The 26,605-nt window shown below is 39.6% G+C and overlaps 2 protein-coding genes and 2 pseudogenes across 2 annotated transcripts; 2 read left to right on the top strand and 2 right to left on the bottom strand.

The window, feature by feature from the left end:
- Nucleotides 1-2,485: 2,485 nt before the first annotated feature.
- LOC104877145 (olfactory receptor 5W2) lies at nucleotides 2,486-3,430 on the bottom strand. The gene has a single exon (XM_010645526.2). It carries the CDS (start codon nucleotides 3,413-3,415, stop codon nucleotides 2,486-2,488), a length of 930 nt encoding a protein of 309 aa, XP_010643828.1. The 5' UTR covers nucleotides 3,416-3,430.
- Nucleotides 3,431-6,228: 2,798 nt separating this feature from the next.
- Nucleotides 6,229-6,947, bottom strand: LOC104877195 (annotated as a pseudogene).
- A 9,593-nt stretch (nucleotides 6,948-16,540) lies between these two features.
- Nucleotides 16,541-17,503, top strand: LOC104877193 (annotated as a pseudogene).
- Nucleotides 17,504-25,329: 7,826 nt separating this feature from the next.
- LOC104877139 (olfactory receptor 5W2) lies at nucleotides 25,330-26,262 on the top strand. The gene has a single exon (XM_010645517.1). The coding sequence runs from the start codon at nucleotides 25,330-25,332 to the stop codon at nucleotides 26,260-26,262; it is 933 nt and encodes a 310-aa protein (XP_010643819.1).
- The last annotated feature ends 343 nt before the right edge of the window (nucleotides 26,263-26,605 follow it).

The following is a 26,605-nucleotide window of genomic DNA, read 5'->3' on the forward strand; positions in this document are numbered from 1 at the left end:
CTGCTGAGGTTATGAAACAACCACGGTTATTAGAAAACAGAACTGGCTTTCTACTCAGTAAATTGTATGAAAACATCTGCCCCAATTGGCACACACTTGTAAATCCAGCCATTTAGGAGGCTGAGGCAGGAGGACTTCAATCTGAGTACAGCCCTGGGTAACTTAATGACTTTGCAAGACTCTGTCTCAGAAAAGAGCATTGGGGAGAATGTGAATGTATCTCAGTGCAGAAGCACTGCTTCAGTGCTCAGTGTAAAAAACAATGAAACACAGTTATACCGATGTATAGAATAATAATAATAGAAATCTTATGAGCCCCAAATTCCACTCCTGAACTTATACCCAAGTGATGTAGAGGCCCTGCCAACCGAAAGACAAACACACACAGTCAATTAACCTTGGTATTATTTGCATTAACATAGAACTGAAGGAGCTCAAATATTCTCAACTTCAGACTGTGGTTCTGGAACATCTATGTAGCTATAGGAGCTCGGGGTGTGAACCAGGATGTGCTGGTGGAGAGGTGATGCTTCCTCTTTGCGGGAGCAGCTGTGTTTAAGATGTTAAAGTGATTTAATTTCTTGATACAGTCTGTAGCACAGATGAGCCTTGAAGATATTAAATAAACGAGAAACAGTTGTACACCAAAAGCAGTGTGTTTTATGAGATTCACTTATAAGAGCATCTGGAACAGGGAACTCTCCAGCACTCCTAAACAGAAGATGGGCTGCTAGGCGCTGGGGAGAAGGGAGAAAAGGAATTCACTGTGTGCAGGTGAAGGTTACTTTTCCTGTTGGTAAACGTAATCTAGGGGGCAGAGAGTGATTTAGTTACACATTAGTGGAAGTTTTATATCAGGTGAACATTACTTTCGTTGTAAAAACAAAGGAAAGAAAAGAAAGACGCTAAAGGTGGGACCTGACTAAACAAAACGTAACTGCATTTGATTAGCACCTCTAAGAGAGGGACAGAGAAGCAGCTCGGGAGAGAACAAGTTGAGAGAATCAGGTGATGATCAAGGTCACACCACGTCCTGCAGAAACCCATGCAGTAGTAAGAGATTAGCAGAGAGATCTAATTTCAGGAGGAAAATGGCAGGCGGTTCCTGGAAATCCGTTAAGCGGCTTCTCTTGGCTCCAACAGCAACTCCCTCGGGACTCTGTGGGTTCGTTGGTGTGGGCTCATCTCGGAAAATGTAATGAAGTAGAAGAGGGCATCTGAACACGACTGTCTGCAGTCTGACGAAGTAACACTTTCGCCTTGAGGACGAACTTCCCGCCTTCACTAAAACGGCAGGAAAGGGAGATGCAACCCACAAATACAAGAAACAGGAACACACACAGGCACACGCCTGAGGAAAACCTCTCTTCTCGAGTGAGATTTGAAAAGAAACCGTGAACACTAAAGACACCCGGTGATTACATGCAATGATTTCTCTGTTTTCCTCTTCTTGTCACAATCACCATCGAGGTCAATAAGCAGACGGGAACGCCCAGTCCTTGAGGAATTCATAGCCTTGTATCGCATGGAAGGGATGCAAACTTCGCAGGGTGAGAGTGAAGCGAGGCTCAGAGATCACAGCCTGTGCCCCGCACCCCAGGAGCATCGAAAGAGGAGGAAAGGCACGGAGAGAGGGTGTCAGACGGGGCCTGCTCCTGGACGTCCTGATCACCGCGCCCCACCTTCTTCCTTCTGAAAAGACACAGGTCTTTCTGCCTCAGCCTTCTCTGATGCAAATATCTTCTTCCCCTGATCCTTTCCTTTCCTGGGTTTTCATTTGCATGGATCTGATATAAAATCCCTTCCACCCAGGAGCCTCTCTCCTGCACTCTGGACTTAGATGCTTTGCTGTGGCTACATTTGCCTGAGTTCTTTGAATTCATAAAGGATTTGAGGCTTATCATGAATTAAGTCACAAAAGGACTTAGGAAACACCCAATAGATTATAGTGTATTTTTTTTTTTGAGACAGGGTCTCACTATGTAGTTGAGACTGACCTGGAACTCACTATGTAGCCCAGGCTGGTCTCAAACTCACAGCAATCCTCCTGCCTCAGCCTCCCGAGTACTGGGATTACAGGTGTGCGCCACCACGACTGGTTTAATGTAATTGAACTGATGTCAAAATTAAAGAATTATCCATGAAAAACCTAGCAAAATAAGAAAGACTAGAACTTTTTCCTAGAAAGATAACAGCATAATTAAACTCACGACACATAAAGGAAAGACAGGCATGAAGTGACACTCCTAAAATCCAACCTTCTCGAGAGGGTTAAGAAAGAGAATTATAAATTCACTGGCATTCTGGAAACACAGTTAAGACCCTATCTAAAAAAATGATAAAATATTACAGATGAAAGAACTACTTCACACCATTTTCATATGATTAGGTCTTAGCATTAATACTTATTTCATTAAACTAAATTATGTATTCTGCCACATCATTTTAATGCCAATTACTATATGTGGGGCATTCTGTACAATCTTTAAAACCACCTTTTATTTTTAATTTTTTCCAGGGCTTCTTTCACATCCTTATTCCGTAGGCTGTAGATTAGCGGGTTCAGCATGGGAATCACCAGGGTGTAAAACAGTGAGGTCATTTTGTCCTGGTCTAGGGAGTAGGAAGAACTTGGTCTGAAGTATGTGAAAAGCAGAGTTCCTTGGAAAATGGCAACGGCAGTTAAGTGAGAGGTGCAGGTGGAGAAAGCTTTGAACCTCCCCTCGGCAGAGCAGATCTTTAAAATGGATAAGATGATGTAGCAATAGGAGATAAGGACTCCTGAGATGGTGGTCAGTTCAATGAATCCATAAATGATGAATAATACGAGCTGATTGACCTCTATGTCAGAACAGGACAGGAGATAAAGTGGAGGTAAATCACAGAAGAAATGATTGATCTCATTAGACCCGCAGAAACACAGGCGGAAAGCCAGTGTGGTGTGTATCAGAGCGTCTGTCAGCCCCACTAGGTAAACCCCAGCCACCAGCAGGGAGCACAGCCTCCTGGACATGTGGGTTGTGTACAGCAGGGGACTGCTTATGGCCTTGTACCGGTCGAAGGCCATCACCGCCAGCAGCACGCACTCCGAATCTGCAAAGGTGCAGGAGATGAGGAACTGCAGAGCACAGCCCAGAAAAGGGATGGATTTGTCCTTCCTGAACAGGTCCACCAGCATCTTGGGCCCAATTGCCGTTGAGTAGCCGAGGTCACAGAAAGACAGGTGGCTGAGGAAGAAGTACATGGGCGTGTGGAGCTGGGACTCCATTCTGATTAGGAGGATCATTCCCAGATTTCCCAGGAGATCAACAACATAAACGAGGAGAAACACAGTAAATAGAGCCGCTTTCATCTCGGGGTTACCGGTAATTCCCACGAACCTGAATTTAGTCAATGAGCAGTTTTTCTGGTCCATTGTCCCTGTTCTTCTCTGAAGTACTGATAAAATGATAAAACAATTAAAAGTATAGCTGTGTGCTTTAGGTTTTTGAAGATCAATGATGTATTTTAAAATTAGAATACAATTTGTTTAATGCCATTTTAGTTTTGGAAAATTATCTGTTTTCGTTTTGGAAAATTATGCGTGTTATTCTGGAATCTTTTATCTATTTGAAAAAAATAAAATGCAGCTGAGACAGAGAGTTATGATATCCTGAGAAATTAAAATACCGCTTATGAAGTTTGTGCCTTTTTGCAGGCGCTATAATTTCTTTGGACCCTGGTTTTCTTACCTCAGACAATAAAATGGAATAGATTGTAATTCCAGGTGATCCTCAAATTAATGTCTAATATCCAGAGACTTGGAGAGTTAGGGTGTGAGATGTAAGAGCAAGAATTTGCAATGCTTCAAAGTATACAGGTGGATAAAAGTGATGACATTAATCCCCCAAATCCTGAATATTCACAATATTACTTCTATATATACATTACTCCTATGAATAAAGAACGCTTATGCTGCTACTAATGAAATTTGCCACATTACATTTCTTATTGTTTGTTTCTTTAGTATGAGAAGTGGGATGAAATCCAGGGTATGGACTACTGGTTTAAGTGTCTTTCCTGGTTTCCTCACAGTGCACCTTACCTGTGTGCAGCAGTGGTCTGATTCCAAGGGATGAGGACTCTAAAAAACATATATTGAGGAGAAGCAGAGCCAGCAGAATTTGCACATTGCTCTGCGTTTCTTCTATGTAAGACAGGCTGCTATGTTAGGACATGAATTAGCAAAAGGGACCGTAAATACACAGGCTTCCTCGAACATGCATGTGAGCTCCCACAAGTGTCCGACACTTTATGTGTTAGGTCTCTCTGTTGATTAATGAAAGCTGGTATACAGCGATTGACATTTGTGGGGTTATTATAAGATTAAGCAAAGAAGGAATTTATTTTACATAGAGTTAAATCTTCGTACATCATTATTATTGTGTTATAAGCAAAGTATTTTTGACATAAAACAAATTTTAAAATCTATTAAAATCAGGCACGTGTTTGTACAATGATAAAAGGAATCAGGGCCCCTCCCATAAATCCACATGAGAGTAAAAGAATCAACGTATTATGTTATGGATTCTATGAAGTTCAGGCAGATTTTTTACATTCTTGGGGTAAAATATTTTCAGGCACTAGAATTTCCTGGACAGTTTATTAAAAAGGGCATACATAAAATGTTTTATTCCAAAATCTCTCTTTTTTTTTTTTGGAAAAACTAAATTATTTTCCTTTTACTCTGTGCCTTTCTATCTGATTCTGCACCTACCTGAGGTGAGCCAGGTCCTGGGAGCTCAGCATTAAGCCCAGAGCATTTTATTTTGGTCGGTGTCAGTTGGGACTTCCGTTCCTGACGCTATTTCCCCTGGGTTTGGTGTGATTATGTTTGTCATCCTATATTCTCTCCTGTGAATGGCATCAATTTAAGCAAAAAGTAAAGTTTTATTTTTTTTAATTGCAATGAAATTCATCTATTTTGAGAAGAAACTCGCAAAGTGTTTTATTTGTGTGTATATAGTACGTAATATTCAAATAATCCTGTGTTTAATCTTTCCCATCTGTTGCCTATTTTTTCTCTTCCATTTTAAAGTTTCCTTTATTACTTCACTCAGGAATATTATTGTTCTTCAGAGAATTATTTTATTAAAATATTTTGTATTTGACAATGTACTTTTATCAGTGTGTTTTATACCTCATATCTTACTAAATATCATCCTTTTGTTTTTAGCTTGAAAAGTAACCTTTAGCATTTTTTTTCCTTTTTCTTTTTCTGACCCTGGCTGGCTTTGAGCTCACTGTGTTCCTCAGACAGAGCCGCAAACTCATAGCTATCCTCCTGTGTCACCCTCCTAAGTGCGGGGATTACAGGACTGCACCACCACGCTCTGCGCTTTAGCATCCCTGTAAGGCATCCTAGTGGTGATAAACTATTTGGTGTTATTCATCTTAGCAAATATTTGTAAACCTCCATTTTTAAGTGATAAATTTGCTGGCCACCATAGTCTTCTTGATTGGTAAGTGTTTTTCTACGATTTTGAAAGTCACCCAACCCCTTTTGGTCTTCATGGTTCCCGATGAAAAATCTTCTGACGACATTATGATTTTTCATTTTCCATGCTAAGCCCCCAAATTTTTAAAGTTTCTGTTTTAAAATCTTCTCATTCCTAGTTTGGTGTGTCCCCAGGGAGATGTTTTTGAATTCTTTCTAGTCCTGGCCTGTGGTTTGAAATGATTTGTTTTATTTTTTAATATATGCCTGTCCTTTTCTTTGTCTCTTTTTCTTTCGGCTCATGTAGTTATGCCTGCTCTTGTTCTGTGAGTCTCTTAAATCATCCTCTATTTTTTTTTTTTTTTACTTTTTCTTCTCAGATTGTACAGTTTCTGTTTAACTCTCTTTAGGTTCTCAGGTAACTATTTTTGAGTGATCTCATTTTCTATTAAATTCCCCTATTTAATTTTAAGTTCATCAGTAAAAATCACTCTACTCTAATAATTCTATCTGTGATTTTTGTGCCTTTTCTTCGTTGAAATTTCCAGTTTATTTCTGCATTGATCTCTGGAACTCTGAGCATTTTCATGACCATTACTTTGAATTCCAGGACAGATGAATTACATATGTCACTCCATATTGTCAGTTTCTGGAGATTAATCTTTTCATTAACATTTGAAATCAATGTGCCTATTTTCCCTTTCCTTGATTCTTTTGTTGGTTCTCTGCATTGGATAAATCAGCGGTCTCTCTCAGCTGCTGATCCTGATCCTCCCCTCGGCAGAGCGGATCTTTAAGACGGATAAGATGATGTAGCAATAGGAGATGAGGACTCCTGAGATGGTGCTCAGTTCAATGAACCCAAAAATATAAATATCACCCATTCATTGACCTGCGTCTCCGAGCAAGACAGCAAAAGGAGAGCAGGGGCATCACAGAAGAAATGATTCATCTCATTAGACCCACAGAAACACAGGCTGAAGGCGAGTACTGTGTTTATCAAAGCATCTGCCAGTGCCACCAGGTAAATCCAAGACTGGAACCGTGAACACACCTTGCTGGACATGTGGGCCGTGTACAGCAGGGGGCTGCTGATGACCTTGTACCGGTCGAAGGCCATCACTGCCAGCAGCATGCACTCTGAGTCCACAAACATGATTAAGGTGAAGAACTGCAGAGCACAGCCAACAAAGGAAATGGATTTGTTGTTGGCGAGCAGGTCCACCTGCATCTTGGGGCCAACTGCAGTGGAGCAGCAGAGGTCAGAGAAAGAGAGGTTGCTGAGGAAAAAGTACATGGGCGTGTGAAGGCTGGAATCCATTCTAATTAATATGATCACCCCAGTGTTCCCCAGGAAATTAATGAGGTAAACAAATAGAAACACGGTAAAAAGGGTCACTTTGATATCAGCGTTATTAGTGATTCCCAGGAAAATGAATTCTCTCAAGGAGGAGCAATTTCCTCTGTCCATTCCCTTTTTTATACTCTTGAAACCTAGAAAAAATTGTTAAGATAGACACATGTTTAATTTTTCTGCACATCCCCAAATCATCTCCAGGGTAGATCACTTTCTTCACCTTTAATTTTGTTTCTTAACTACAGAAAATTATCCAGTCATGCGTCATTTTTTCAAAAGCATTCCATTTATTGGCAATACTTTAAAATCCTTAGACATCAATCAAAAAACTTTCAGTTGGAATCTAGACTCCATTCATAAGGGATATCACTTTACACATGTTCTTTAATGCCTCTGTACCTTCAGGAAGTCTAGTTTTAATGGGCCAAAGTCTCAATGCATTTTCAAATTCATGTGGAAGAAACATCATTCTCAGGATTAATAAGCAGCAAGATGCAGGACTAAGCAGTTAGTATTTTTGGAAACACTAACATTGACACAAAATAATGCCAATTACTATGTTTCTCAAAGATCGCAATTGACTCACAAAACATTGTAGTAGTTCTGGGACAACTATGTCATAGAATAATACAAAGCGAATTATATTCTACAGTTTCTAATCAGTATATTCTTTGACTTTGATAAGACACGAGACAAATTGTGCATATTATTGACTTTTTGCCTGAGATTCATATTATCATTTTGCCCCAAGGTCCTATTCCCAGGGGCAGTCTGCAGCATGGTCCTGACAATTAAAAGAGAAATGCTTAAGAAGAAATTTAAGCATAATACTATAGATATGAATTTACATCATACCTGACTTTAAATGGACTTTTATTTGAAAAAGTGAAAAAGCTATGAGGGACGATAGACAGTTTTGTGGTGTTTAGTCCTCACTCTCTTCGGTATATGTGTATGATTTCCTGCATTTGTTCATATGAATCTCTACTGATGTGAGAATTAGAATACAGGAAATGATTGGTTGCTTTTTATTGGTGCCTTTTTTATGTGTTTATTTGTTATTTTTTGCCTAGAAAATTATAGTATGTGCTCCATATGGAGTTAAGTTTTACATATTGTTATGTGCAACTATCATTTCAGTTTTTTAAATTAGTTAACACAAAGAAAAAATAACATCGAAGGAATGAGTGTACTTACAGGATGATGAGTAAACACTTGTTTATGAGCATAGATTGAAATACAATAATTAAAACACTGCTTGGTGGAATATAATTTCAGCTGGCGTTTTCCAATTCTGAGCATAAATTGTTGTTTTAGATCATAGGATTTCAAAATTTAACTTAGTTGGCATAAAATTATTCATTTATAAATCTTTTTCCATATGATAAGTTTAACCTTACATTTAAAATTTTGATAATTCAAGAACTTACCTGAAATGAGCAGGTTTTTTTGGTATTAGAAAATCAAGTACAGAGCACATTATTATATCAGGTGTATTTGGGACTGAAGCTCTCTAAAGCTGTTTCCCTCAGGCTTTGGTGTTTTGCAACGATGTCAGTAATTATATCTAAGGTTCTATATTTTCCCTTGTGAATACATGAACTTATTTAGCACAGGTTGAACTTTAATTATTTACTGTTGTCACCAAAATCATCTGTGTCATGATGAAACTGAAGACAAAACTCGGGCTGTAAAACATCATAACATGTTCATATTTTATTCTTTGAAATGTAATGTGCCTCACTCTTGTTCAGAGAAAGCAGACTCAAATAGAACTTACAGAGCCTTTCATGGAAGGGAGAGTGGAAATATCTTTATGTGCAGAAGAACGAGAATATAGTACTTAGGTCTTGGTACTAGTGAAAGCATCCCAAAAATTGTTGGCTAGGATTGTAAATCAGCCTTGGGTAAGGGTAGAGCACTGTAACAGTAAGTATGGAGAATATTTTGGAATGTATACAAATCCACTCTTACTACTCTAAATAATAATGTGCAAGTTTTTCCAAAAATAAATATATCCTTTTTTTTTTTTTGTACCATGGATCGAACTCGGGTCCTTGTGCTTGTGAGGCAGGCAGCAGAACCACTGAGCTAAATCCCCAGCCCTATATCCTGATTTTTAAAATATTGTCTAAACTGGTTTTTTTTGCAGAAAGAATAATTATCATATACATGAACCACATTATTAGATAAAGATCTGAACTGTTGTTTATTTTTACTCTTTGTTGAACACCCACCATCTTAACAATCTAAATAGAGTTAATAACGCAAATGTATTCATGCCAGTCTGTGTACTGGCCACTCGGAAGTGTAGACACATATATTCACTATGAAATACTTAAACCACAAAGAGCATGCTAAGTGGATTGTCCATCTGTAAATTAACTGAAAAGCCTGTTTGGCATGGGGTTGAGGGAGAAGACTGGAGCAGTGTTGAATGAAACAGCAGCATGTAAGATCACAGTATTTCTAACTGGGACATGAAACAGACCGTTTTAAAAGTGGAAGGGACAGGACAGACAATGACAAAGACACGGGAAGAATTAAGAAAGGTGTATTCCAATCTCATTGCTTCTGCTTTCCCAAGAACTTGGAACAGCCATGAAGCATACTGTTGAGTAAGTTTTGGGAAATCCTTGCATTAATCAATTTCTTGACAAGAGGTAAAGAAGCAGGAGTTCAGCTTTTACCAGGGTTGCTACAGTGTTCCCAGGAGAAAGCATAGCATTTTAATCAATCATATTCAAATAATGCAGTAAAATTTGGTGCTCTGGGAGACTTAAGCCCTTACAATGAAATAAGTTGGGTGAAAAAATATGATCTAATATGGTTCAGCTACCATAGAAAAGGACAGAAAGACTAACATCTCACTTCCATTTACTATGTTAAGCATAATTGGAATCTAATAACCAATGACATCCATTTTTGGACCTGCTCGAATGTGAATGACCTCATTTGTCATTTGCATAAAGATTGTGATTGGAGGAAAAATGAATTAACATATGTCATGCACATGACCCAACTCCCCACAAGGAATATAATCTTATGGACTGCAAACAGGTACTAATAAAAGTATAAATTAAATCAGATCTATTTGGAAATGTGTGATATTTCCACTTCTCCATTTTGAAGCTCAATTTGACCTAGTCTTATATTTGGAGATGACAAACCACACCATAGCGTTAAATATTAAATCTATGGTTTCATCCATTTTGAATATTATGTGTGATGTTAGTGAAATTACTGAATTTAATACAAAATTGTAAATACTTTGCAGTCATAGGTTTAGTTAGCATAATCTGTTTAGTGCCTTCTTTAATAGCGTCTCAAATGCATTTCATCTTGAGCTCCAAGGAAACATTCTGTGTTTTTAGTTCTTATCTATTATTGAATGGAGACTTTCATCTTGGTAATCAGAACAGTTTTTGGAGGCATTATCTTAAGTGAATTGGACTTTCCCTTGGAAGAGAGACATTATGAGATGTGATCAAAAAGTGGTAAATGTATAAATTAAAAAAATTAAAGTGGGATAAACGTCCTCTTAGAGTAGGGGAAGTATTTCCGGTATTTTGAGGGGATTGATGCTAATGTGTGTTTTACTGCATAATTTTAAAAATGTAAACATTTGCCATCTTTGGATCCCAAATAATAGTATTTTGGTGTTTCATTATCCGTTTTACTCACCAGTTTGGGCACAGTGTGAGACCTGCAGGGAACTTGGCCACTGAACACTTTGTGACCCTCAGCGCTGCCCTGGTCACCCACACATTATTCGCCATGATGGCCCTGCCATGCTCTCCACCCCGACTGCCCAAGAAAGAACAGCACAGTCGATGCCACTGACTCCATCCAGTAGGAACCAACCCGTCTCCCTGACTCAGTGCTCACGATCTTCCACAGTGAAAAGTCTTTCCCCACTGAAGCCAGCCTGGGAAGTTAGGAAGAACCATTCCCTCCAATGTGTAGATGTCAACATAAATACGTAAGAAACATGAATTGAAAATGAAGGGGGAAAAGCAAAGAAATAGATCTCCAATAAAAAACAAATTCCTAATAATTGTCTTTAAAGAAAAAAATCTATATTCTCCCCATCTAAAAATTCAGCATAATTTATCTAAGGAAATTCAAGGAATCTCATTAGAGGAAAACAAAGAGATGATTCACTGGAATCAAAAAATGAAGAATTTCAACAAAAAGATGGAAATCAGAGAGAAGAACCAACCAAAATGTTGGAATAAAAAATGGAAAGAATAAAATAAAAAAGGTAATAGAGAAAACAGTAACACCAGAATTAATAAAGGATATGAAAAGTCTATGAATTCTGGGACAGGTTACTTGAAAATATAGAATCTCAGTTGAAGAAAGAAAAATAATGAACAGGAGTGACACAAACTCACAGGGTTTATGTGATAAGAAGAAACAAAAATTTATGTCACAGGAATTAAAGAAATATAAGCAAAAAAGAATGATGGCCAGGAGGCTTATTTAAAAAAAAAAAAAAACAGTCAAGCTGAGCAGGCTCGTGTGTGTCTGTGATCCCAGCACTTGGGAAGGTGAGATGGGAGGGTTACTGTGAGTTCCAGGCCAGCCTGGACTGCAGAGTGAGACCCTGTCCAAAATGCCAGGGAAAGAGGGGGGGGGGAGAGAGAGAGAGAGAGAGAGAGAGGAGAAAGGAAGAGAGGAGAGGAGAGACAGAGGGAGGAGGAGGGAGAAGAGGAAAAGGAAGAGGAAAAAGAAGGAGAGGGAGGAGGAGGAGGAGGAGGAGAGGAAACAACAGCCAAAAAGCTGCCACATTTGGGGGAAGATATAAAAATTCAAGTGCGGTTCAGGAGATTCAAAGATTTCCCAAAATTCCATCAAAAAGGATTACACTAAGCCACATTATAATCAACCTGTTGTCCTTAGCCACATTATAATCAAGCTGCTGTCCTTAGCTCTCTCTGAGGGATGGCATCAGCCAGATGGCAGGAGAGGGAACTCCTGACTTTCATGTGTACTTCCTGGACTGCACCCCTGGAGTATTGCTGGAAAGGGTGAGGGACTTCCAGCTCACACATTGTCTCTGGAAGGAGCTCCTGATTCCCACTGCCAGGGGCCACTTGATGGCTTCTTTTATAAAGAATTCACCCTGCAACTTGACCCATTCTTCCTGTAAGGAAACTGGCCACACAGCAAGTGTCACAACTGCCACAGTTCTTATTCAAGGGGTTGTGTCTTCAATGACCTGGCTCTGAGAGTTGATGAGGCTTCGCATTAGCGGATGACCTCGAACCACAGAAGACCAAGAGGACTTTGGCCTCCTTAGCCATTTTTCTGTGCAGCTTGCATGGTACCTTCACTGCTAAGGGAGCTAGACTGTTGGTTCTCTTCAGTTGAAACACCGGATTGAGTGGCCTCTTGGGGAACCCTGCAGAGAGAGCAGGGCCTGGGACATCACAGCCTTCTGGAGAGCCTAGGACATCTGTGGTGTTTACAGTTTTCTTCTTCAGGATACAGTTTTCCTGTATCTCCAGGATCTTTATTTTTCAACAGTACTTACTTAATCTTAAGCACCAAGATAGTAAAATTTCCACACTTTGTTCATTGGTTTCTGTCCATTTTCTGAACCTATTAAAATCCTCCTGACACCTCCCTTACTATCCCGAAGTGGGATCAGAATTGCCAACTCAGATTTAACTTTGGGCTGAGGGAGGCTCTTCTTGCATCTCCTTCTGTTCTGTTAAACTTCCCATTCTTATGCCATTCAGGAGGCTAAGGCATTTTTCCGAGAGCCATAAATATCTCTTCAGGGAGTTTTTATTCTAGCAGTATCATTGGTCTCCCCGACGAGATCTCCATTATGTTTTGACAACAAAGTTAGACACACAGAGTATCCCATATTTTTTCTAAACTATATCAATTTTCTCAGACACAGTGGCAGAAAGCTGAGCATTCAGGCTTGTCTGCCACACCCCCTCACCTCTGTTCCCATGAGGAGACTTCTCCAGTGAACAGGAGCTGCTGATGGGGACCAAAACCCACTTTTTAAATAAACTTTTATTCATGTGCGTTTGTGATGTATCAGAAACATACTCATCATGGGGTGTGGTGCACACACATTTTGCATGGTGATCCTTTCTTCTTTCTTTCCCCCTTCTCTCCTTCCTGCCCTCTCCAACCATGTGCAGGTCAGTTCACTACATGAAATTTTATATTTTGATTGTCAAGGGCTGTTAATGATAGAAATAGAGTCTCATAACTACTCACAGGGAAACTCAGCTGGAAATTACATTTTATAGCCTCTCTTTCAGCTTGGTGGATTCTTTTAATGATATTTTACATGAGTTGTGTCTAGAAATCCTGAATTCCTTGCCAGTTTTTACTCCTGAAGAAGTAGGTGTGAGGTCCTATTTCATTACCCCATCTCCCATCCCATTTTCAGGGGAAGGTATGATGAGGCCAGACTGGTAGGAAGACTTATAGTAAAGATAATAGAACCATCTGGCCGGCCCGAGAATGCTTACATTTCAATGCAAGATGGTAGAAAAAGTAACCTTCTAGTCTCACACATGGTGTGCATGAATCTTCTAAAGACCATCTCACTTGGTGTGGTAATTATACTGTCCTGTCCCGACCACAGCTCATAGTTTGTAGCAGTTACTTCAAAGGGTGTGTGTTTGCTAACTTATGGGAGCAGCAAGGCCACAGAGGGCTTTGGTGTCCTCCAAATTCCTTGGGTGGCAGGCAGAATGGCTTAGCTCAATTAGAAGTTCACTTGAGAAAGGAGTTTGTCTCCAGGGTAAAAATATGTAACACTTAAAGAGTATTATTAGCTCTGGTGACAGAACATATTTTAGCTGACTGTTAACCTCTGTTTCAAATAAATTATAAAGCCTTAAAATAAATCCGCTTCCTCTCTCACCTCTTCTGCAGCGAATAAAGGTAAATATTATGTTTAACTTTGATCAAAACAGCTAAGCATGAGCTCCTTCCATCTGATACAAATTTAATTCTATGAGTTCCTGTAGCTTTAGCACTGGAAATTAAATCCTAATTCCACAAAAATAATTTTGTTATATTAAGTTTCAAAGCACTGATCCAGAGACCCTGTGCTTTTCTAGCCTTACTTATGACAAGTTCACATAGGACCAAAATGAAAAGCATTTTCTTTATAATAAGATCATGTATTAAATCCTACTATATTTTAACTAGCAGCACTGTGATTCTGGCTGTTCACTAAATGACAACTGTGTGTAAGTTCACACTGAAGCACGGTATCTGAAGTGAGTCCCAAGTGCTCTCTCTGTACAGCACGACCTCCAGTAAGTAACGAGCAGGACACTGAGTGGACATCACTGAACCGGCTTCTGAGTCATGGGCTGCCTTGGGTGCTTTGCTTGCTGTTCTCACATGAGTGTCCAGTCCGAGTGAACAGGAGCTGAGTAAATACGATTGTGGTGTGGAGGGGTCGGATAGTGACCCAGAGCATAGATTCATCTTAACTTGAAGTCGTATCTCAGTGATGTCTTCATTATATACTAATTTCTGACCATAATGGAAACCCAGTTACAGAACTTTTTTGGCAGGATGTGCCTTTATTTTTATCTTTTTCTTTTGGCTGATAAATACTTATATATTAGTATGTGTGTTTCTGTGCTTATCTTCTGCCACGTGCTCTTTGCACACATTGTATAATTCTCAATTCAGAGTGAATTTGTTTCTTCAAATGTTTGTTTATCTTTATGATGAAAATGCTCAAAATATATCCTTTACTTTAATTTTTAAAAATACCCGTAGAGCAGCACGTTCTCTATTTTCAACTCCAGTATGGGCAGGGCCTGGCTCTCACTCTAAGGAGAGCTTCCCATCCATGCCTCACCCTCACAGCCTCCCTGTTCTCTCTCAGCTGATATCCAGTCCTGGTACTTGTGGAGTCTGAAGCATCACGTTTCATCAGGGGAAGTGTATAATTGTGAAAATTTATTGAAATCTTTAAAGCACTCTTTCAGATGTACCTTAGTGTTTTGTCTGGAATTTTTAGGTGACAAAGGAAATCATGTGTGTCTCTCCTTTCACTTTCAGAAAGTCTTCAGGGTGCTCCATGCTGCCCGGACTGTTATTTCTCCACTTGAGTGTGAGTGTGTTTGTGTGCGTGCATGCGTGTGTGATAGTTTTATAATAGAGGAGACTGAATACAGAGTTTTGTGCAGCCCTGTATATACTTTTCAGATAGGCTCTCCTGGTGTGACTGGGTTTTCGCGGAGACCATCCTCCTCAGCCTCCCAGAGAGTTGGGCTCACAGATGTGCCCGATGGTCCCAGCACCTGCGTCTGTGTATTTGTTAACCCCCATTGAGATCACGGTGCTGACTCACCACTATTCTCAGTTTAGGGTTCTCCTGTGTCTCTTCTGCACGGTGATTTAGTCTCCACTGCTTTTCAAACAACACATAACATGGATGTGATCCAGTGCATCACAGAAACAGGGAGATGAACGGCTACTTCAGCAGGTGTGATGAAATCTCAGTAGTTGGTAATTGCCAGACTCTAACCTCACATTCTGAGCACACAGAGTCACACAGGAAGTTCTACTCAATCTGTGTCTGGGGGAGAGACCTGCAGACTGGAGAGGACCTGGTGTGCACCCTGGGGACAAGTCTAGTCCTGCAAAAAATTCTACTCATTGGTAATTTTGAAGTCAAGTTCGGGAATCCAATTTTGTGAAATACTGAATTGCAAAGAAAATCTGTGAAATACCAATGGAAATATACAGCATAAGTCTTGCAAGAAGGAAAGAACATAATGAGATTAAAAATATCACATTTTTATACACCTAGATATGTAAAAACAGGCACATACACCCAGTAAGGAGAAGATGCAATGGTATAAATAATGTGAAGATTAAACAACAGTTAGTGAAGACCTGAGAGATGCAGGGAAGTCACAGAGATGAGTTTTGGTCCATGCTCCCGTCTATCATGACTGCACAATTCGAATCTGCACGATCTAATTCGTTACTTCCTGCACGTCATGGACATTAGGTGTGCCTTTTAAATTATGAACTTTAACAAGAAGGAAGGAAGGAAGTTCACTCTGCTCCATGAAAACTTCTGATAAAGCTACAAAAGCTCAATTCATAGATCTTACATTAAAATGCAATAAAACTGTAAAACTCAGTAATATTCCATGTTTTACTGTTAGTACATTATGATTTCTTAATAATAAGCATCTCATAGAGAAAATAAAAGATGAGTTAAACTATGAAAATAATACAGGAAGAAATAAAATAAAAATTAACTACTAAGCGCTAAGAACTATTCTGTATTTTATAAAAGTGTTCACTTAACACAATTCATTTAGAACTGAAAATGGTAGGAAGGGACTTTGACAAGTGAGGAAATCATGGTAAAGTAATGAAATTAACCACTGCTACATTTTAGAGTTTGCTACAACTTAGAGCTTGAGCTTTAGTGAATTCAAATGCAAATAGTATTTAAAATAATGCAACTCTTCATCAAATATAATGTCACTTCGAAGAGAGAAAAAAAGATCATTCCTGCGTATTTATTAATTATGAAAATAAAGAGCTACTAGTTTTGAGCTCCTATAGTTATAATTTTTGCTTCAACAGGGAATGGGATAAAGAACTTAGTGTACCACTTTGTATTAAAAATGATTAAATAAAGGTAAAGCTCATGAAATTTCTTGAACTTCTGTTTATTCCCATAGATGACACCTGAAGGGATAAGTGCAGTAGGCAATGTTTCCACAGTGAGGCACTTTGTCCTGCTGGGGTTTTCGGACCTTCCAGAGCTCCAGGGCTTTCTGTCTGGGGTGTTCACCATCATTTACTTGGTCGTGCTAATTGGAAACAGCCTCATCATCACCATAACAACCCTGGACCCTGCACTACAGAGACCCATGTATTTTTTCCTGGCAAATTTTTCTTCTCTGGAAATCTGTTATGTTTCAGTCACTTTTCCTAGGATTCTGTTCAACATTTGGACACAGAATAGGAACATTTCCGTTCTGTGCTGTGCCACACAGCTGTATTTCTTCCTTATGCTGGCTGCCACTGAGTGCTTCCTGCTGGCCATGATGTCCAATGACTGCTATGTGGCCATCTGTCACCCTCTGCACTATTCTCTGCTCATGAACCCAAAGAAGTGTGCTCAGCTGGCAGCTGCCTCCTGACTGGGTCCAGTTCCTGTCCAGATAGGGCAAACATGCCAGATCTTCTCTCTGCATTTCTGTAAGTCCAACCAAATCGCCCACTTCTTCTGTGACATACCCCCCATTCTCAAGCTGGCCTGCGGGGACACCTCTGCTCAGGAGGTGTCTGCCTGTGTGATAACGATGTTGTTTGCTGCTGTCCCTTTCATGCTGATCCTTACCTCTTACAGCAAAATCATTTCCACCATTCTGAGGTTGCCAATAGCTCAAGGCCTGGACAAGGCCTTCTCCACATGCTCTTCCCACCTGCTGGTTGTGGTGCTGTTTTTTGCATCTGCTAGCACCAACTACCTAAGGCCAAAGTCCAGCCACTCTGCAGGAACTGACACACTGCTGTCTCTCTTGTACACTATCCTGATTCCCATGTTCAACCCCTTGATATACAGCCTCAGGAACAAGGACGTCATTGCTGCCCTGAAAAAATTATTTCTTCAAATGCAGTGCCATGTTTCTTCTTGATATTTTGGTCATATAGTTGTCAGAGAAATATTTCAGCACTCTGCAGTCTCAATTTGAGTAGTTAATGTGCTTTCATTACATTTTTATGTTGGCTTCCAATGTACCTTGCCTGGATGTACAGTGGACAGGTTCAACTGTGTTCAGTAAGCCATGCATAAACATACTAAATTAAATGTTAACATGCATCAACTTTACCTTGAAATTATACAAATTCAAACTTCTGTCTTGCGCGTTAAATTTTTCTTTTTTTTTTTTGTACCAGGGATTAAACTCTGGTTCTTGCACTTGCAAGGCAGGATACCGAACCACTGAGCTAAATCCCTAGGTCTTGTGGGTTAAATTTAACAGATGATATTTTCCTAAATATGTATATAGTAGTTGTATTTTCTGATATTTTCTTTTAATCTATATAGCATATAATAGTAGCTAGCAATTAAGTAATGAAACAATTAATATTTCTAGTGAGTAGACAACCAGATGAACCCTAAATAAATCTAGAACTTTTGTTGAATCATCATTAGAATTTATTTAACTAACCATGCAGGACTATGCGGTTCTTTTCTATTGATACCAGAAGAACAGCTCACATCATTTATCCCTCTGCCTAATAATTTCCTGGGAAGACACATGATATAATGGAGCACTCCTGCTTCATTAACATGGTTTTACATTTTATGTATATTTTCCTGCATTCTAATAAGGCTCCGATTAACCTTTTTTTAATTACCTAATCTCTTAAACACAACCCAAATCAGCAGACATGTTTATACCTATACAGAAGTGGAAATGTGAAAGTTTTGGAAATTCTTTCCAGGATGATATGAAGTTCTCATAGATTGATTGCATTAGTTTACCTAAAATTATTTCTTGTAACTCTAGCTAAAGTGTATAAAATTATTTCATTGTTAAACTGGCAGGATTGAGGAAAGTGAGTGAACTCCGTAGAATCCTGAATGTCCACCTTCAGACACGAGGGTCTCAAACCTTGAGCCCCTTCCTGTCCCTTTTGCTGTGGGGTTTCCCGGGACAGTTATTCCAATCCGCGGCTCCAACTCTGACTGTCACAGGTGTGCAAGGCCGGTGATAAGGGCCATCTCAGCTTCCTGCTGAACTTCGTTGTTTTTCTCTTTTTTTTTTACCCATTTGCATTTTCTATGACATGACTTTTTATTCATATGTGTTCTTCACAAAAATCTTATGATAGTGTTTTATGTGCATGAAGAATTTGGCAACAGGTAGCTGAGGAAGGCCATGCTAGTGAGCACTGTGATGATAAAGACAGCCACTATGGAGGAAATGCTTATGTTCCTGGGTATTTTCTGAAATTTATGAAGTGAAGTTTATTAATGTATAAAATTTATAAATTTCACAGTGTTGCGGGTACATGGCTGATCAACAAATTCAGATAGCTGAATTTTCTTCTTCTTTATTCAAGAAAGTGTTCGGTAGTTAAATGCCAGTTATTTTTTCCCCTGAACGTTTATAGTTAGTGGGATAGTGCTAAGGGGCTTTTTCTTTCTAACATATGGGGTCATTTTTGGATAAAGACTCATACTTAGGATAGATAAATATTGGGAAAGCTTTATATTTCAATTCATTGGTATAACCATAGAGTGAAAGTGATAATCTTTAACATTTAACTTGGAAAGTAAAACTACTTGTTTGCATGTTCTCATTTTTTACATTTCAATAATGCAATTCATTTTAGCAACCTTATAAAGTATCCATACTTTAAGATAGTCTTTGAAATAAAGAGATGAGACCTGCAAAATTATCACTAGACACAAACACAGAGAGTGTGAGTGATGAGAGATTTACCAAGCGATGCCAAGTGCGGTGTCACAGGGCTCCTCGGGAATGATAATTACATCACGTAGGGGTGCGGTCTAAAGGGATGTAAACTAGCCGAAGCACTATGGAAATGAGTGTAGAGGTTCTTCCAAAACTAGTAAGGGAAATTCCATTTGACCAAAATGTTCCCCTTCTACATATCTGCCCCTCACATTACAGGAGGACTTGTTTACCCACATCTATAGTAACACGATGGGTAAGGATCTTGGAAGTAGCCTACACCGCCAGCAGCACAAAAGTGGGTAAAGAAAAGCGGTATGTATAAGCCGTGGAGTAGTACTCCGCCATGAAGAAAGATAAAAGGAGGCATGTGTAGGCAAACAAAGAACATAAGAAGTGAAATAATTCAGACACATAAGCTCCAACATCTTGTGGGTGCTCTTCCATGAAATATTAATAATGTACCATCATTGAAAACAGATGCATAGGGAGTAGAGAGAATTTTAAATAATTTCCCGAATTATCTATTCTGTGGTTTGTAAAGAATTTTAAGACATGATAAATTGCTTTATTTATACTACTAGTGTTTTTGTTTGTTGAAAGGAAAGTTCTGTCCGTTTCTTTCTTCACTTCGTCTTGTGGGCTTCTACGTGTACATACATCGCTATGAATTTCACTCTGAGTGAATTTCGCCAATCTTCTAAGGTCGTCATACTTAGTATGTTCACTGTTGCCGCTCTCTACCATCCTTGTTATGAGATTTTGTTTTGATTTCTTCATAGAAGTAAGAAGACTGCTTTTTATATTGTATTTATCAGCGCCCACTGGTTCCACATTGCAGCAAGACAAGCAAATGCTGTGGGAGTCTGGCCCTGCCCAGGTGCTGGGGTCTGAAGCCCGCGGCCTCAGACCAGCCGCCTCTGCCCCAAAACCTCTGAAACTGCTGCACTGAAGACCAAGGGCTCTGCAGATCTGGGGCGCTCTCTAAGCCTCGCCCTGGGAAATTATGCAGGTGGGCGGGAGCTACTCACAGGAGCCCTAGGAAGAGAAGGGAAAAGTCCTAAGCGCTGGCCCTGGGGAGGAAAAAAGAGCAAGGAGAAGGGAAGCCTCAAATATGGAGCAGAGCTACCACCTCGCGGTCTCCTGGCTGCTGAGGCTGGGGGTCCCAAGTCTGAGGCCAGCGCTGGCTCCAGTCAGACCTGGTCCATGAGAGGAGAGGAAGAAGGTGGGAGGTGGTGCCCAGAACACGGTTCGCTGCGCTGGCTAACTTGGGGTGCTGTCCTGACAGAAGGTAATCCGGTGTCTGATCAGTCTCCCTGCGGGACGCTTATGAAGCCTTTGCCCATTAAAGGAAGGTTTCCGTGACTGCAGGGAGTACAGCGCATTCCCATAGCTGGTGGAGCCAGCATCCTCCAGTCAGCCGTGGTGGGCACAGGAGAGTCTGTGCCTCACCTGGAAAGGAGAGGACGCTCCCGCTTGGCCGCCTGCAAAATGCAACACTGGCCCGGATTCTGTCTCGGGTGTGAACTGTGGCAGGGGATTCTGCTGGGTCTCAGCCCAGGGGAGCTGTAAACAGATCCACACAAGCAGCTGTTGGACACCTTTGTAACCATATTGGAACTAAGCCACTTGCTGTCCTAGGTCTCGGACAGCCAGTGCCCCTATAGGATGTCAGATTTATTAGGCTTCATAATCAGGTGGATAATTTTTTTTACAATAAATGCAGTCTACGAAATAATTTTCATTGTATAATATTTCGAAATTGTTGCTAACCTATAGTAATGCTTTTATTTCTAAATAAATTGTTCATTTCATAATACACTTAACTGTTAGAAATTCTAAGGCTGGGATATAGTCAGTGGCCCCTTCCGTGTCTGGGAAGGGCAAAATCCTGAGTTCAATCCCGGTATCAAGAGAAACAAAACAATATCACCTCTGTCTCACAATAGTCCTGGGTCCTACTGAGTTCTCTTGTGGTGATGAGGTCAGGGAAGACCTTGCAGGAGTGCTCAGCCTCCTGGTCAACAAGAGTCTTTCCTGTGCCCGGGTCATAGAAGGACTTAGTGACCAAATGAGATAGACAAAGCCCTTGGAATGGGGAATGTCATAAAACTTATTACAAAAATGGGGGATTGAGCCAGAAACTTGTAAAAATTCTTTTGTGGTCCCTGGGGCAATACCAATATCATAACTGCATAATTTGGTTGCTTATTACTTTTGCATATTTTCATGTCCATCCTCCAAGGTCAAGATAAAATTATCTGTTTTTGTAGAGAAATTTAAAATTCTTTCAATTTCTGGAAGTAGTTTGAGTTTCTAAAATCAATGACTGAAGGAATACTCAGAGTGAACACCATGAATTTCTCTAAAATAAAATAATTTACAGCTAATTATTCTTCTGTGATCATAATGTTTAGTAGTCCATGCGGTGACAACATAGTAATTTCTTTGGATTAGAACTCAAGTTATGACGAATATTTTTACCAACACTATAGAGTCAGGTAATATAGATTGAGTGCTTATTTTAGCTTAGGAATTGAGACAGCATTCAAAGATATAGTAACAATTGGTTATTAGTTTTGGCAGTTTGTTTGAGTATCTTAAAATATGCCCTGCACTTTCTACGGTAAAGACATACTCACCCCCGACACTTCCTGACTCTTTCCCGGCTATGAATGTTAGCACCCTAGCCTTTGTAGATTATAGTTATTCCTCTCTATCCCCCAAAATGCTTATTATTTTCTTATCAGTGAACAAATAATGTTTGTGTTGTGGGTGTGCTCAGAAATTTCCATGCAGCTTTTCCTCCATATTTACAGGTACAAAATGCTTCATCTTCATCATGGCTGACGTTTTTGTGTCACCGTCTGCAACCCTGGCTCAGTTCCTCTCCAAATAAAGAGGAACATAACACCAAATACTCATGAAACTAAAAAGCTATCAATGAAGGTGGGGTTTCCTTACTTCCTGTACAGCGAAATTGTCATACTTGAGCTAAGTACATAAATATCATATCCTCATGCACCTTGGGTGCATGTGAAATCTTGCTGATACTTTTAAGTCATTGATACCAAATTTGAGCTCAGAAAGTCAGAACAACTTCAGACAAACTTCAGCTGCCTGGACTTAAAGTCACACTCACCTTTCCAAAGACCCTGTTTCTTCCCTTATGCTGGGCGTTCATGAGCAGTTTTTCAGTCTGGGCCTGCTTTGTTTTTTTTTTTTCTTTTTTTTTTTTTTTTCTTTTTTGAGACACGTATCACTACATAGTTGAGCCTGCCCTGGAACTCACTATGTAGCCCAGGCTGGTCTCAAACTCACAGTGATCCTTCTTCCTCAGCCCCCCAAGTGCTAGGATTATAGGCATGGGCCACCACACCTGATTTAGACCTTTTTCTCTCTCTTTTTTGATTTTTGTTTTTAGGTACCGGGAATCAAACTCAGGTCCTTGTGCTTGCAAGGTAGGTAGCAGAACCACTGAGCTAGATTCTCCAGTGTGTGCCTACTTTTGCTTTCTCATGAAGGAAATAAATGTTTGAGCATCAGAGAGAGCAATTAGTTATAAAAGATATGCCATTTTTTTTCCTGGTTGGACAAAACTAAATATGGGTGCCTTGATCAAGAGACTCCTATTCATGGTTCTTTGATTAATCTAAACATTTTAGAGGTGAATTTTGCATTAGCTTCATTAGTGGAGATTTAAAAATCATTCTCCAAATTTAAAGGAGAACTTGCAAACAGAATTACATTAGTGAAAGGAGGAAAGCTGACAACTGATTAGGGGTGGGAATGTGACAAGATTGTGTGAACACTATGGTGTTGACAGGGCATGAAGGAGTAGCCACGGCTCTATTATTCCTAGGAGCTGAAGAGTGGAGACAATCTGCAAGCTCTTTAACTGGTGAGTGGACATGCACGATGAATTGTATCCATGGAAAACAATGTATCGTTTATTCCTTGAAGAGAATGTAAAGCATGGTAATGAAAGTATTAACCCAAGAAAGCAAATACTGTGGTATTCTGTGAGTATTGAACTGCAGAATAGACGAAGACCTAGAGTCAGAAAGCAGCCTAGAGTTAACCAGGGACGGCGGGAAAGGAGAGGGAGGACTCTCTCCTACTCCGGATGTCCTCCTTTTTGAGCAGAGGAAAGTGTTCTATAAGTAGACAGTCCTGGTCATTCTCCAGCCTTGTGACCACCTACACATCAAAGAAGTGTTCGCTGTGAACTTCGTAATTCATGTATTATAACTCAATAATTCATGTATTATATCTCTATCCCAATATCATGACAAGGTAGTAATAGTTTAGTGATTTGGAAAAAAAAATGCTGAACACTTGTAAAACAAATAAAGATGGGAAAGCATTGGTAAAGATTCTCTGAGGGCTGTTTAATTACATTCTGCTCGAGGTGGACGAGCATGAGACAGGTGACATTTTATATAGAAAATGTGCATGTATTGTATGTACCATGTGGCATAACATTCATTGAGAGCGTCACTCTGAAGACATGAGTTGGAAACTATATCCAAGAGGTAAGCTCCCCCTGTGCTTCAGTGGTTCCTGTAGTCACAGGGGAAAATTCAGACCCAGTGGCACAATTAATTATAGGTTTGCACAACGTGGAAACCTAATAAAAGTAGCTTAGGACATTTCAGTCCCAAAAGGTTCCTGTTAGAATAAAACACTCTTTGCTTGATGTTCAGTTACCAAAGCATCGCTTATCTCAGGTAAGTTCTTGTGTTTTTAAATTTAACAAATAATGCAAAAAAAAAAGAAGAGAAAGAGACAGAGAAATGAACAAGCATAACTAATGGGAGAAAACTTGATTTAGTGCCAGATTGCTTAGTAAACATATTCTGAAATCTGATTTTAATTTGAAGTTGTAATTCATCCTCAAAAAAAGGTTCTTACTGAGCTTATTAGTACGCAGAAAATCTCATTTTCCTTTCTTTTATCTGGGTTCATCAGTAGATTTTATTCATTTTATCATTGTATACATATGGACCTAAATTTCAGGTTTTTATAGCTTAATTAGTATATACTTGAAATATTACATTAGAAAACACAAGAAATAACAGTATGTGAAATTTTCGGTGCATGAATATCATATAACAAATTTACCTAATCACAGTATTCACCCTCAGAGTCCACTTCTCATATGCACACCTGAAAATACATCATCTCTTAATGACTGTTCATATGCTCCAGGAGGAGACTACACAGCTCTATACTTACAGTTCTACTTCATCCTCTTTTCAATTTTGTATAAATACAATTCGCTCTATGCAATAAAAACCTTCATAGACTGTGATATAGTGCAGATTTTAGGATTAAAGTACGTTCTCCCACTGGCATTTTAGCATTTCTTTTTGAGTGAACAGAAGACTAATCTTTTAGCTCCAAAATTCTTCTATATTAAGGAAGGAGTACTGTGTCAAAATCATAATACTTTTCAAGAAAGAAGTCAATAATACTTAATTTGGAACTTATCAAATATTAATGATAGCTAGATGAGCACAATAATAATATTTATCTCTATTTGTCTGTAGTACCTTTATTTCTACAAGTAATGAACGGTCTTTGACAATCTCAATGAATTTTGCAGAGGAAAAAATGTATACTATTTTCCTAGGTTAATGATTACCTTTAAGAAGCATAGCAAGCACTAAACTGCATTTCTCATGATGTAATTCCCCTAAAAAATTGTTTTTCTTCATATTAAATGGAACTTGTACTGAGATTTCAATCAAGTGTATATTTGCTGAAAATAGAATAGTAAAATATCCAGAGATATTGGAGAAGCCACAAAAACGCAACATACAATGATATACATTTAGATTTCACTCAAAATTTCTCAACTGCTGCTTTGGATTGATGGTTTTCTAGGGTTTTCAAAAGCATTAAGTATTGGTGAGAATGAAAAAAAAACAAAGCTACAGAAACAAAAGCTGTTCTGCTTTACAGATACTTTGCAAAGTACGGAAGACTTAAAATGGACCTCTTTTTTTTTAACTTTAGATAAGAACAGGAAAATGGACACAGGGAATTGTTCTGCCTTGAATGAGTTCATTTTCCTGGGAATTGCAGATAACGCAGATATCAAAGTGACCCTTTTCACTGCGTTTCTCCTGGTTTACCTCTTCGATCTCCTGGCAAACCTGGGGATGGTGACTTTAATCATAGTGGATCCCCACCTGCACACCCCCATGTACTTCTTCCTCAGCCACCTCGCTTTCTGTGACCTCTGCTACTCCACAGCAATTGGGCCCAAGATGCTGGTGGACTTGGTGGCCCAGAAGAAGTCAATCCCTTTCCTGGGCTGCGCTCTGCAGTTTCTGACCTTCTGTGTCTTTGCAGACTCAGAGTGTCTGCTGCTGGCGGTGATGGCCTTCGACCGGTACAAGGCCATCAGCAGCCCCCTGCTGTACACAGCCCACATGTCCAGCAGGCTGTGCTCCCTGCTGGTGGCTGGGGTTTACCTGGTGGGGCTGACAGATGCTCTGATCCACACCACACTGGCTTTCCGCCTGTGTTTCTGCGGGTCTAATGAGATCAATCACTTCTTCTGTGATTTACCTCCACTTTATCTCCTTTCCTGTTCTGACATAGAGGTCAATGAGCTGGCTTTATTCACCGTTTTTGGATTCATAGAACTGAGCACCATCTCAGGAGTCCTTGTCTCTTATTTTTATATTATCTTGTCGGTCATGAAGATCCGCTCCCCCGAGGGGAGGTTCAAAGCTTTCTCCACCTGCACCTCTCACCTCACTGCAGTTTCCATTTTCCAGGGAACGATTCTCTTCATGTACTTCCGGCCCAGTTCTTCCTATTCCTTGGATCAGGACAAAATGACCTCACTCTTTTACACCCTGGTGATTCCCATGCTGAACCCGCTGATTTACAGCCTGCGGAACAAGGACGTGAAGGAGGCTCTGCAAAAGCTCAGAAGTAAAAGGTGTGTTTAAAACCTTGCCTTATATCTAGAGGTAACACACATGTAATATCTGTTATTTGGAAAAGTTGCATTGCATTTTGGACAACAAATAGTAGCACAGTTTACTTATTGAAATACACATTTAAACTCATTTAATCATTTAATTGTAATGAAGGGTTACAGAACTCCCCATGTGCCAGGATCCATTGTTATTGGGAATTGATATGCGGTAGTGGTAAGTTTTTCTGCTTTTCACAGTTGTGCTCCAGTTGGTTTTCTTCATGTTCTCCCTCAATTGCACTTGTACTGAGGTTGATTAAGTGTTTATGAATTAGATTTTGCAACTGTGTGCTTCGTGACAAATCTTGTTTATT

This window comes from Fukomys damarensis, unplaced genomic scaffold, assembly GCF_012274545.1.
Source record: "Fukomys damarensis isolate Sample0158 unplaced genomic scaffold, DMR_v1.0_HiC HiC_scaffold_118, whole genome shotgun sequence".
NCBI lineage: Eukaryota > Metazoa > Chordata > Mammalia > Rodentia > Bathyergidae > Fukomys > Fukomys damarensis.

Excerpts from the sequence above, each read along its gene's own strand:
- LOC104877145 (XM_010645526.2), bottom strand. The coding sequence starts at position 3,415 with ATGGACCAGAAAAACTGCTCATTGACTAAATTCAGGTTCGTGGGAATT.
- LOC104877139 (XM_010645517.1), top strand. The coding sequence starts at position 25,330 with ATGGACACAGGGAATTGTTCTGCCTTGAATGAGTTCATTTTCCTGGGA.